The following is a 13,434-nucleotide window of genomic DNA, read 5'->3' on the forward strand; positions in this document are numbered from 1 at the left end:
AGAAAGGGTAGATTTCCATTCATTTGCCATCTGACAACTGTTGGGATAGCTCAGTTGGTTGCGCATGAGTCTCTTAATTTCAGAATCGTGGTTTTGAGCCCCACACTGGGCAAAAGATTTCTGCATTGCAGGGGGTTGGACTAGATGACCCTTAGGGTCCCTTCCGACTCTACCACTATATGATTCTATGATTTGCCTCCACCTGTTCCCCAAAAGATACCCAGAAGAGCACATTTTCCTAGCTTGACTCAGCACTGCAGAAATCCAAACTGATTCTAATTCTGTCAGTTTTATTTCTCAACATGACTGTTTAGGAAAGCTGCTGAATTTGGGGGTTTTGAACTGGGATAATGGAAACAAGAGGACAGCGTCGAAGCACGGAATTGAAAACTTGAAAGGGCTGCCTTTAAAATACATTGACGAGCCAATCTTTCCTTACTTTCTCGTTTTGTAAAAGACTCAAACAGATTTCAAAAGCAGAACTTGCAAAATATTGCAGATTCATGAAGCCAAATGAATTCTGACCATTTTCCCAATTTCAGCTTGAGGGGGAATCCTTTTGGCTTTCGTCTTCCGGGAACAATAAAGCTTTCTTCCTTGTGTGCTGTCACAAGCTTTTTAGCTGCCGTGTGTCTGGAGGGAATGAGAGTGTCTCATGACGGAAGACCTCCGTCCAGTGTCACTTGACTGAGACACTAGTTAAAGAGCTACATATAGCACAAATGTTCCAGAAAGTTCTCTTCAAGGCGAAGCTCAGACCTTGCTCCTATGGGCAGCGAGTGCAAAATTGTCTGCTTGCTCATGGGTTGCCATATCTGCTTCAGGATATGGGCCCACATTGTTCTCCTGTCCAAAAAATAAAATAAAAATTCCTTCGTATAGAAAACCAGCAGGCTAGAATATTTCTCCCTGGCTTACTATTCTTCTACCTGGAGGGATATTTGGTGGGGTATGAAGTCCATTCAGTCTTGTGAGTCTATCCGCAAAAAATGACGTGGTTGGCCTCCTCCCTTGCCATTTGTGAGAACTGAGGCCTCCTCGCCCAACCTGAGATTCCACAGGCCTTCTTACGTTAGAAGGGCACTCGCTTTGGCTTACACCGAGAGCCCAAAGGAGAACTTGGTTGGAACCAGGTCTCAGCTCAGAAACCTGGGTTTGTTGACGAGCCGCCATCTTGAACCATCAAACGCTATGAGAGAGAGGATGTTTCTGGGAGTAAGGGTAGGGAAACTGTGGCCCTCCAGATGTTGACGGACTCCAACTCTCATCATCCCCAGCCAGCACGGCCAAGGATGATGGGAACTGGAGTCCAACAATGTTTGGACCGGTGACTGGTTCTCCAACCCAGGCATTTCCCCTGGCAAATGAGCTACCACAGTTCACACACACACACATTTTGGATTTTGAAGTGGCTCCCAGACCGGCCTGCCCCTCAGCTCATTTCAACGTCCTCCTGAAGCAAACTAAATTTCAGTCCTGGAGATTGGGAGCGGACGTTAAAGATGGCGGCCATCTTTACGGAAGCCAGATATGACGCTAAACAGTGCTTGGTGGGTGGTGAACACCCCTGGCTGGGCCTTCCTTTGGGATAAGACATCTTTTGGACTAGGCCAAGCCAGACCCAGGAAGGGTGCTTGGCAAAGGTCCTTCGGTGGCCCAGCTTTTGCGATGGCTCTTGCGGAATGGCCAAGCTCCTTTTTCTTGGGAAGCCTGCCCTCGTCTCTGGCTCCATAGCTGAAACCAAAGACATGGTTTTTCCTGCTTCTCCCCACGGGGCCTAGGTGTGGTTTTCGGGCCTGCACCACTGATTCTGGCCCCTCGCCGGGCACGTCGAGGAGACTCTCCCAATGAGCTCTACAATGCCCGCTTGCTATCCAAGATGGCCTTCCAGTCGTCAGCCCACGAGTGCAGCCTCCGACGAAGAAGAGGCAGCTGGAGGTGCTTGTTGTGGCATGCCGTGAAGAGGATGTGCTCCCAGCTCGGACTCTTCTCAGCTCCTGGAAGGCAAAGAAAAGAAGGCGACTTAGGACCTTTTTAAACTGAATAACGCCTGTCTGGGGGGTTTGTTTTTTTTTTAAAAAAAAAAATCTGTCACCTCACTGCTCTATGGAATCTAATAGTGGGGAATGAAAAGGGGAGAGAAGTTTCTAGTCTTCATGGGTGTAAAGATTGGCTTTACAACAGCTGGTGGAGTCTCACAATCCACTAACAAAGGTCTGCGCTCCAGTCTGCAGAGCTCATATACCATAGGAAGGCAACCTAAAGCCCGTGGGCCAGATACGGCCCAATCGCCTTCTCAATCTGGCCCACAGACGGTCCGCGATTCAGTGTGTTTTTACATGAGTAGAATGTGTCCTTTTATTTAAAATGCATCTCTGGGTTATTTGTGGGGGGCATAGGAATTCGTTCTTTCCCCCCCCCCTTCAAAATATAGTCCGGCCCCCCACAAGGTCTGGGGGACAGTGGACCGGCCCCCTGCTGAAAAAGTTTGCTGACCCTTATTGTATAGGTTTCATGTTTTGTTTCTGTCCTCGAAGCAGAATTTTGAATTTCTGCAGGGTAGACACAGCCCTGTGTGTGCTATATGCCTGTAAACCCCAAAGTCTGTCGTAAGCGACTTTGCTTATTTGCAGTAAGCAAGCAACTGTCAGAGAGCCATATAGTGTACTAACCAAGAGATACCTGCAGCTGGGAGCAATGTGATCTAAACATGCCTACTTAGATGTAAGTCCCATTGCGCTCAATGGGGCTTACTCCTAGGTAAGTGGCTGTAGCCTCAGGAGAGGCTGGATGATGTTTGTCGTGACACACAGAAGAATTGCCTAAAAGCAAAAAACGATATTCTCACAGCTCCTTCACGTCCCTGCCTGCCAATAACCTCAGAGCTCCTCTGTGCCCCTCCATCCCTGCTCCATTTAAACTCCTGCTGTTGTTTAAAACCATCATTTGAAATCCTGCTTCTCTTTCACTCCCCCTCCACCCTTGCCCTGACTTCATGCGAATCCAGGATTGCGATGCAGGCCTAAAATGGGAGTTGCGTGATGAGAGCCTTACGTTTTTATGTCTATAGGAAGATACAAACTAAAGCTCAATCTAGATAAGGCTGAGACACTGTTAGTGGGTGGTTCCCTAGACCGGGTGGATGGGAGGTTGCCTGCTCTTGGTGGAGTTACACTCCCTCTGAATGAGTGGGTACGTAGCTTGGATCTATTGGTCTGGATCTATAGCTGGATCTATAGTTCTGGATCTATTGCTGTTGCTTGAGGCTCAGGTGGCCTCGGTGGCACAGAGTGCCTTCCATCAGCTTGGACTGGTGGTCCAGCTGTGCCCTTATCTGGACAGGGATAGCCTAACTACTGTTGTCCAAGCTCTGGTATACAAATTCAAATAAATAAGCACAGTATGTGTCAATGTTGAAGGGCTGTTGGGGCCTTCACTGCCTTGCACTTCCACCCACCCACCAGCCCCCGATGCCTTTTCCCTTGGGACAACCCCTTCACCTATTATATCAGGCCTGTCGTCAATCAGCAGGTCGCCAGAGACCACCGTCTTATCTCGGGTGAGGACGATCTGCTCCAGAAACTCTTGGCCCAAGTGCTTCTCCACCCAGGCGTACTGGAAAGTGGAAAGGGAAAGAGTGGAAGAAAAGAGTTTGTGGGCAGAGGGCGGGGGGAGGATGGAACTGGCACCGGCATGACCAGCAAACCCCAATGACCAAAAACCCCAAAAATAAACCCCATTATGGGGAAGCAGGGAGCGGGAAGTGGAGCTTAACTTTGAGCCAAGACTCCAGGTGGGCTGGGTGTCTGCACAAAATTTGTCTGCAATCTTGCACTTGGTGCAATTATGGAGCCAGCTCCCCACTGCTTTGAGGCTGATCCAGGAGTCCGTGCCTTTTAACTGGCTTTTCATATCAGTCTTTTCGTGGAGAGTTCTGCTTTATTCGTCACTTTAATGCCCTCTCCTGGCCTCATCCTGGCTCCCCGGAGTTTCACTTTATTTTCAATTTGATCACTTTATTTTCGTTCTTGATTTCACTCACTTCTCAGCAATAGTTATATACCAATTAAAATACAGAACCTCTCTAAGCAGTTTACCATATTTTTTGCTCTATAAGACTCACTTTTTCCCTCCTAAAAAGTAAGGGGAAATGTGTGTGCGTCTTATGGAGCGAATGCAGGCTGCGCAGCTATCCCAGAAGCCAGAACAGCAAGAGGGATTGGTGCTTTCACTGCGCAGCGATCCCTCTTGCCGTTCTGGCTTCTGAGATTCAGAATTTTTTTTTTCTTGTTTTCCTCCTCCAAAAACTAGGTGCGTCTTGTGGTCTGGTGCGTCTTATAGAGCGAAAAATACGGTATATAAAACGTACTATAAAATTGCAACGGTTAATATTAGGCAGCCGTCTTCGTTGTGATGTTTTTGACACCGGCTAGAAACCTTTTTTTTGTTCCGGCGAGCACCTCCAGACATAAAATTAATTGTGCACCTCTGTTGTTTTTAAAACTGTCGATGTTGCCTATATTTTGATCATTCTCTTATGCCTCCTGTTTCTTAAAGTCTGCTCTTACCTAGTTTTAATGAATATTTAATGCCAGGAAAACCCAGGAAATGTATTGGCAATTTGCAGCCAGGGAAAGCCTGGCTAAACAGATGGGTTTTCAGAAGGCGGTCAAAACACACGCCTTAGTTCCTGCCTCTCCAGACTGCACGTAGGAGGGAATTTCCGTCGGAAAGATTCTGAATTTCGTCACTGTCCTCTGCTCTGGGAATCCGTTCGATTGAAAGGCTGGCTACAAATTATCTAAATGAAGAAACAGTAATAAAAATAATATACCCGTTACCTTTTCGTATGGGCAATACCGATACTTCTTGATGGGACTGGTGCATATGAACACATCGGTCCTACAATGACAGAAAAGAGAGATAGTGAAGGAGGGAAGGAGACAGTGGAGAAGAAGAAGAAATCTACCTTTGCATTTATTCATCCTGTATGGATTCTGGCCTTCCTGCAAAAAAAAAAAAAAAAAAAAAAAGCTCAAGTGTGCTCTGCATAGATATAAGCAAAGGCTGCCTCAGATGGACCACTTAGTCCAGGGGTTGGAAAACTAAGGCCTGGGGCCAGATGTGGTCCCCCAGGCTCATAAATCGGCACGCAGACTCTGCTGCCCGATTGGTCAGTCCCCACACACTGTGGACGCCTCGCCGTGCGGGGACTGACTTTCGCGATGCTGGCACGGCTTCTGGGCGGGCGACGACGCTGGCACAGCTTCAGATTGGCTGCAGGAAGTTTCCACCCAATGAGACTTATTAAGATGATTGTGATTATGATTGTTCCTTTCTACACTGCTTTGTATTTAAAAGGGGGAGAAACCTCAGAGAGGTTTACAACACGTTAAAACATCAAATAAAACAATCCAGAATAAAACAAATTCAAGCTTCCTGGAAAATATTCCAGATCCTTCTCTAAGTGACATTTTGCTGTCCCCATATTTATCTGCCTGCTTAATTTATAGAGCTGCCCTGTAGCAGAAGGACTTTAGGAAGGCAGTGGGGTGTAGTGGTGAGAGTGTTGGACTAGGACCTGGGAGATCAGGGTTCAAATCCCCACTCAGTCAGGAAGCTCACTGGGTGACCTTGTGCCAGTCCCAGACTCTTCACCCACCTCACAGGGTCGTTGTGGTGATTAACTGAGGAGGGGGGTGAATCATAGACTGGGATATAAATGCAGTATATAAGCTCTTCTGCTCACCTGCTTAAGAAAACTAGATGGTTCAGCCTGCTAGCCTGGCATCCAAAGATCTCCACGTGGGTGCAATTGGACCCCAAAACATGCCTGGCGCCTGGGGGATTTCCAACACGGGCCAGAGCCAGTGACAAATGGAACCCACTAATGGTAGTTTTGTCCCTATCCTCCTCCTCCTCCCTGCCGAATTCTGCAAGGGGCATCACTGCGACTGTGGAGGAGGAGGAAGGTGACAGCCAGTGGATTGCTTGCAAGTAAGAAGGCAGGCAGGGAGGACCTAGCAGAGAACAGACTGAAGTTTTTTTTTATGGGGGCAGCACCCCATCTCCCCTAACAGACTAGCCCCTGCTGCAAAATGCCCTCAGGCCGCTTAGAGGGAAAATACAGAAACAAAGGCAAGTGACCGATCACAAATCAACAGAATGAGAAACAGCAGCAGTTAAAATAACAACTGACAGTTACCGTATTTTTCGCCCCATAAGACGCACCGGCCCATAAGACGCACCTAGTTTTTTTGGGGGGAAATAAAGGAAAAAAAATTATTTCCCCCCCAGGTGCGCTCCGCTAATCCCGAAGCTTGGGGCGTGCGGAGCTCAGCACGCCCCAAGCTTCTGGGTGCCGGCAAGGTCTCCGCTAGCCATGGGAGAGCCGGGCGCCTCTCCCAGGGCTAGCGGAACCCTGCGCTAATCCTGAAGCTTGGGGCGTGCAGAGCTCAGCGCGCCCCAAGCTTCTGGGTGCCGGCAAGCAGTCCGCTAGCCCCGGGAGAGCCGCACGGCTCTCCCAGGGCTAGCGGAGCGCTGCACTAATCCCGAAGCTTGGGGCGTGCGGAGCTCAGCGCGCCCCAAGCTTCTGGGTGCAGGCAAGCTCTCCGCTAGCCCTGGGAGAGCTGGGTCTCCCACAGCTAGCGGATAGCTTCCTGAAGCCTGGAGAGCGAGAGGGGTCGGTGCGCACCGACCCCCCTCGCTCTCCAGGCTTCAGCGAAAGCCTGCATTCGCCCCATAAGACGCACCCACATTTCCCCTTCATTTTTGGAGGGGGAAAAGTGCGTCTTATAGGGCGAAAAATACGGTAAGTCCAGTCGTGTACGACTCTGGGGTTGTGGCGCTCATCTCGCTTTACTGGCCGAGGGAGCTGACGTTTGACAGCAGACAGTTTTTCTGGGTCATGTGGCCAGCAGGACTAAGCTGCTTCTGGTGAAACCAGAGCAGCACACAGAAACACCGTTTACCTTCCCACCGGAGCGGTACCTATTTATCTACTTGCACTTTGATGTGCTTTCGAACTGCTAGGTTGGCAGGAGCAGGGACCGAGCAAGGGAAGCTCACCCCATCGCAGGGATTCGAACCACCGACCTACCGATCAGCAAGCCCAAGAGGCTCAGTGGATTAACCCACAGCACCACCCGCGTCCCTAAAATAACAACAGCCGATAACAAATAGATAAAATGTTGTTGTTGTTGACTGATTCATACATTTAGTGTCATGTATTGATAGATATCGCCCGGCCTTATAACTCATGCTCACCCTGGGACTATTTGGTGTAGAGAAGGCTAGAAGGACAAAATAATGAAAATAAAGGAAGAAGCCCGGCTGGTGGAAGAGCAGGGGTGTGCCTGCAGTGGGGAAGCTTCTCCCTTGCAAATTCTGCCAAACATACTCACTCTTTTAACTCGGCCATCTGCTTGACGGCTTCCACGGCCCCTGGGAGCGGATCCAGTTCCAGGAAGAAGTTCTTTGACTCCCAAATGCCAATTGCCTTTTCCTGCAAAGAGTTTTAGAGCGAGAAGGTTGGGGAGGGGAGAACATTAGTCTGTTAAGTCTGTGGCCCTCTTGGCTGCTCTCCTGCACAACAGAATCCACGAGAGCAGCTTGAGCAGCGACATTTGAATAAGGGCTGCATACAGAGCACATTTTAAACACCTGACTTTCCTCAAAGAATTCTGGGGGTTGTAGTTTACCCCCTCGCCAGCCTGCCCAGTCCTCCCCGCTTATCCGATCAGTTAAACCAATAGCAGCAAGAGGGAATAGAATCGCTCTGCCCAGGCCCAGGACAGAGTTAGCTACTCGATGGAGTTTGCAACCTTGTGGACTTTGAACACGCTTGGACTTTTGTCATTAATAAAAACACAGAGACGGGATTGTGCAGTAGATGGAGAACAGGCCTGAAACTTGGGTTCAATTCCAAGGCACTTACTTACCTGCCAGCCTCATTTCCACTCTATGCAACAGGTGGATAAAGTAGCCTACCTTATAGGGCTGTTGTAAGCATTAATAATAATAAAAAAGCCTTGGAGGTGACTTTGCCTATTTAAAAGTGCTTGTTATTATCTACTACTCTAAACAAATGTGTATTTATTTATTTCTATGTGGGTCTACCCTTGAAGAAGACTTTGAAATTTCAACTGGTCCAACATGCAGCAGCCAGATTTCTGCCTGGGGTTCCTATTCATATAACCTCTGTTTCAAAACTGTGTTCAAATTGTTTTTCAGGCCCAGATCAAGGAGACAGTGGCAGACTTTGGATTCTCAAATTTCAGCAGTGCCCTGGGTGGCACTAAAATTTGGCGCGCCCCCCCCCCCCCGCCTCTTACACATCATTGTTGCAGAGCCGGCACCCAGCGCTGCCAAACCAATCACACTACACTAAAACCGCCTCATGTCGCTGTTTAAAGCCCTAAATGACTTGGGCCCCAAATATCTGAAGACTGCCTCGTTCCCCACTGACACTCCTGGTTATTAGGATCTTGGTAGTTCCATCCATCGCCTGTAGAAACTCCGGATGGCAGCAGTGGCCCAGAAGAGGGCATGCTGCTTTGTGGCAGCTTTTGGGTTGTGGAATTCCCTGCCCACAGAGATGTGTCTGGCACCTTTATTGTATTGTTTCCTTGGTATGCTGAAGACACACTTGACCTAACCTAGGCTTTGACACACGAGATAAATATCTGTACACATTCCAGGCTACTATGCACCCAGTGAGCTGCCAGTACACACGACTTGGCCACAATCCGTACCTATCCTGTCATTTGTTTGTGAAATACTGTGTTTTGATGAATTTCCCCAGCAAACCAGCTTCAATCCAAATTGTGGAAAAAAACAACCTAGCTGTGTGGTAAGCCTGTAATGTGTACACAGCGATATTTTCAGGATCCATCCTTTTTTTCTTTTTGGAAATGTTGTACAGAATGTTAATGTTTTGTGTTTCTTCCTCCCTCCTCCTTATGGCATCATGTTTTTAATGGCATTACCCCAGTATGTTTTACATGTACCTTAAGTTGCTAGGAGACCTTTTAGGTAACAAGCGATTAATACGTTTCAAAACCACAACAGTATTCTTACCAATATACAGTGGTACCTCGGGTTAAGAACTTAATTCGTTCCGGAGGTCCATTCTTAACCTGAAACTGTTCTTAACCTGAAGCACCACTTTAGCTAATGGGGCCTCCTGCTGCTGCCACTGCACGATTTCTGTTCTCATCCTGAAGCAAAGTTCTTAACCCGAGGTACTATTTCTGGGTTAGCGGAGTCCGTAACCTGAAGCGTATGTAACCCGAGGTACCACTGTAATTTGTTTCAATATAAAATAGTGGTAACCTGCCCTGGAACCTTACTGTGAATGGTAGATAACAAATCCAACAAACGATAACATCAAATTTCATTTGGTTTGCTCCAGCTGCATTTCCCTTTCTGCTTTTCTCTGGTCTCCCTTCTGTTTAATTATATACTGCAAGCCCCTTGGGGTTTTGTATTTACAAATGCCCTTGGAGATTTGTATTTTTGTATTTTGCAAGGCACTGTGGGTGGTGTTGATGCTAATAATGAGCAATTTCCTTCATTTTACTCCAGCTGCAATTCCCTTTCCGTTCCTTGGTGGACCGCCCTTGTGTCTAGTTATATATGGTAAGCCCCTCGGGGCAGAGATCTGTCCTCTTGTAATCTGCAAACTGCCTTTACTGACGTTATGTTGATAACAACAACAACAATAACAACAAGGCCACTGACTCACACTCAGCTCCGATTCCAGCTGCCCATACTGCTCCGAGACCCAGAACCCCCTGCGGTCCTCCAAGGCGATGTAGGGCTTCTCCGGATACTTGGCTCTGAACTTCTTCAGGAAGCCCCCCTCGAAATCCGCCAGCACCCCGTCCATGTCCACTAAGACCCGCAGGCGCCGGCGGCGGCCGGGGGCGCAGCGCGAAGAGGCGCTGCGTCTGCTGCAGTGCGCCAAACAGTCCGCGCCCGAGGCCAGGAAAGGGGCGCAGCAGCCGCGCAGGGCTGGCCGCGGGTGCAAGAAGAAGCTGCTCATGGCTAGCATGGAGAAGGGCGGAATCTCTCTCTTAAAAAACCGGGGAAGGGCGCCGGATCAAGGCTTCCTCGTCGCTGTGCTCCCAAATCCCCAGCCTCCTTTTCTGCAACTGCTGCATCACGCCCGGTTTTCTGTCTCTCTGCGGCGCACGGATTTGGGGACCCCACGAGGTCCGCCAAACCCGCAGATAATTGCTATTATTGATGCAATGATTGCCGCTGCAGCACCGGAGTCCTGCCGCTCCCTTCTTGCTTCTCCACCCCGATTTGCAGCCAAAGAGGAGCCCCGGGAGAGGAGATGGAGAGGGCGGCGAGGCGAGGCGAGGGCTCCCGGGCCGGCTGCGCAAAAGCAGCGGCAGGGTGGCGCTCAAGGAAGCGAAGGTGGGCGCGGGTCCCGGGTGCCTTACGCTCGTCCCGCGCAAGATCCGCACGGGCTTCCTTCTCCTCGCCCCCTTTGCGACGGGCAAGGGCGCTTCGTGGGGCGCCGCCGCGTCCTCGAGGTGCTTCCGCAGCGCTGGGGGTGGCCGGGCGCGGCTTGGCGCTCCGGTGCGCGCGCCTCTGGGTTGCAGCCGAGCCGCGGGAGCCGCTCTCTCGCCCTCCTCCCGAGGCGCCGGCAGAGCAGCCCAACCCGGCAGTGCTCCGGTTCTCCTTCCCATCGCCCGCGGGAGGAGCCGCGGGTGGGGAGGGGGTTGGTGCTTGCGCTCCCGGCAGCTCCAAGCGCCGCCTCGCAGCAGCGGCATGTTTCCAGCGCCGGCCGGGAAGCGCGCCTCCAGCTCCTCGCATGGGATCTCCTGTGTTCCCCGTCTCCGGGGTCTCTCCCCAGCAGTGCCGGATTTACGTATAAGATAAACAAGCTATAGCTTAGGGCCCCATTCTCTTGGGGGCCCCCCAAAATATACTTCTTCTTAATTGTATTTCACTATTAATATACTTCTTAATTGTATTTCAGTTCAACAATTACTTTGATAAAATACATGTTTTGTTATAATAAAAAAATTCCTTCCAGTAGCACCTTAAAGACCAACTAAGTTAGTTCTTGGTATGAGCTTTCGTGCGCATGCACACTTCTTCAGATACCATGTTTTGTTATGTGCAAATGGCTTGAGATACCTATTAGGTCCATAAATTACCATAGAGCATATTTAACACAAAAAACAGTGACAATTTGTTGTTGACAAAGGACAGCTGGACATATAAAGGGCCCCATTACCTTCAGTAGCTTAGGGCCTCATCAAACCTAAATCTGGCCTTGTCCCATCGCCTCCCTCCTTGCGCTGGAAGTAAACCCAGGGGTAGGAAACACCTCCTCAATTGGGCTGCTTCCCCCACTGCAAAAAAGATGACCCGAGCAAGGTCAGCCGCGCAGCGCAGCCTGACCCCATACCCTCCAACATTTATCCAATGAAAATATGGACGTCCATTCTATAGTATTAGTATTAGTACCCTGCCCATCTGACTGGGTTGCCACAGCCCCTCTGGGTGGCTTCCAGCATGAATAAAAACATAATAAAGCAATAAACATTGTAAAACTTTCCTATACAGGGCTGTCTTCTAAAGGTAGTACTATATAGCTACTTATCTCCTTGGCTCAGGAGTTGCATAACTCCATCCCCTCCAACATCACTCCGATGAAAATAGGGACGTCCTAAGGAAAAGTGGGACATTCCGGGATCAGATCAGAAACTGGGATGGCTTTTGTAAGTCGGGCTGTCCGCAGAAAACAGGGATATTTGGAGGGCATGTGATCCTGCGTGTGTTTACGTGGAAGGAAGTTTCGTTTTGTTCAGCGAGGCTTTCAGGGTCCATGAGGCCTACGGGCAGGTTCAGCTCTGGAATAATCAGGTTCTGATGCCAAGGTTCAACATGGTGTATACAATTAGAAGAAGTAGGCCTCTGAGCGTGTGCAGAATGCCTTTCAAGCAAAGGTTGATGAGCGCACAAGCAGTTCCAACATTGAGGTGTCGGAGCTGAGCTCCTGTGAGCTCTGGGTGAAAAAAAGCCCTTATTATTATTAAAAAATTATTTATCACCCTAAGGTCCCAGGGTTAAAGTCCAAGCAACCTAACTAAAGGCGCTCATATTCCTTGGTTGCCCCTGCTTCAGCTTTGTTGAAACTCAGTGGAAACTCCTGGAAGCATAAAACAATCTTTTGTTATTGTTATACTTTGCAGAGACTGCCGTATTTTATTGTGCAATAGGAACTACAGGCAGAACTATCCATATCTTTAAAATAGTAGTAGTAGTAGTAGTAGTAGTAGTAGTAATAGTAGTAGTAGTAGTGAAAGCCAGGGGTTACCGTATTTTTCAGCAGGAACTTACTGGAATTCAGTTCCGATACCTCTTAGGTGGATGCCATTTCCATTACAGTGGTACCTTGGGTTACATACGCTTCAGGTTACATACGCTTCAGGTTTCAGACTCCGCTAACCCAGAAATATTACCTCGGGTTAAGAACTGGATGAGAACAGAAATCGTGCAGCGGCGGCACAGCGGCAGCAGGAGGCCCCATTAGCTAAAGTGGTGCTTCAGGTTAATAACAGTTTCAGGTTAAGAACAGACCTCCAGAACGAATTAAGTTCTTAACCCGAGGTACCACTGTATAAGAGAACAAGGGAAGCTTTCATGGTGAGTTCCAGTGTAGCCTTAAGAGGCTTTGCCCTCCTACACCAGCACCTCTTTTTCAAGAAAGATTAAAGCACTGGTGAAAGCCATTTTTTCACAAAACATCTAGACCATAATTATCACACTTATTCTGTACTGTAGCCCAGAACTCGATCCTTGCTGCTTCTTGAGCGAATCCCATTTCCTCCTCAACGTTTCTGGAAGCATAACAGACTGCAGATTGAAGTAGGCCTCATTTACACCACCTGTTTATAATATGTGGGTTACAATACACTATTTTTGTTTACTCAGAACAGCTATTCGCCATATGAACATATATGGTTTTCTGGAGCATAAGACATGAGATGATGGTGAGAAGAGGTCACTGGCAAAAGAGATACAGCTTTGCCAAAAAAAATCACCCTGAAGTGCTGTTCCATTATTAGGTACAGACTGGATATACATCGGCCCCTGATGTCCACACTGGGAATATCAAGTGAAGGATGAGCTCATCTCTTCTTAGGATTTCCTGGTATCGTGCTGCTCACAGCACAACAACTGATTTCTCTCTCTCAAATGGGATCTCATAACATTGGCGCCTGAAATGCATTTCTCAAAAACAAATGTCATTTTTAGAAGGTTCCAGAAGCAGCATTGAAAGAGCTGGTTCTGAGCTCAGGTGGGTTGCTTTGTGTCTCCCAAATAATTGCTGCCCTATTGGCAAGGAAATTAGAATCCTCAATAGAAAGTTGGCACACAAAAGTGCCATGCTCAGCAGAAAACAGGAAC

General features: G+C 48.7%; 1 protein-coding gene across 2 annotated transcripts; it reads right to left on the minus strand.

The window, feature by feature from the left end:
• Positions 1-273: 273 nt before the first annotated feature.
• On the minus strand, positions 274-10,819 carry NT5M (5',3'-nucleotidase, mitochondrial). 2 transcript variants are annotated; one of them, XM_081169709.1, is made up of 5 exons: positions 9,746-10,794; positions 7,404-7,504; positions 4,842-4,902; positions 3,501-3,615; positions 1,717-1,997 (listed from the first exon to the last, which is right to left on the minus strand). In XM_081169709.1, the coding sequence occupies exons 1-5, from the start codon at positions 10,052-10,054 to the stop codon at positions 1,855-1,857; spliced, it is 729 nt and encodes a 242-aa protein (XP_081025835.1). In that variant the 5' UTR covers positions 10,055-10,794; the 3' UTR covers positions 1,717-1,854. The 2 variants fall into 2 exon arrangements, with proteins under 2 accessions (XP_081025834.1, XP_081025835.1); XM_081169708.1 differs by lacking the exon at positions 3,501-3,615 and having other exon boundaries at positions 274-1,997; positions 9,746-10,819.
• Between the last annotated feature and the right edge of the window lie 2,615 nt (positions 10,820-13,434).

This window comes from Podarcis bocagei (assembly GCF_964188305.1).
Source record: "Podarcis bocagei genome assembly, chromosome: 14".
Taxonomy (NCBI): domain Eukaryota; kingdom Metazoa; phylum Chordata; class Lepidosauria; order Squamata; family Lacertidae; genus Podarcis; species Podarcis bocagei.

What these genes read in the sequence shown, in the direction of transcription:
- NT5M (XM_081169708.1), bottom strand. Translation starts at nt 10,054, where the DNA reads ATGCTAGCCATGAGCAGCTTCTTCTTGCACCCGCGGCCAGCCCTGCGC. An exon ending in AGCTGGAATCGGAGCTGAGT is followed by an intron (nt 7,505 to 9,745) that starts GTGAGTCAGTGG and finishes AACTCTTTGCAG; the next exon opens with GAAAAGGCAATTGGCATTTG. An exon ending in GGTATTGCCCATACGAAAAG is followed by an intron (nt 1,998 to 4,841) that starts GTAACGGGTATA and finishes TTTGCCTTCCAG; the next exon opens with GAGCTGAGAAGAGTCCGAGC.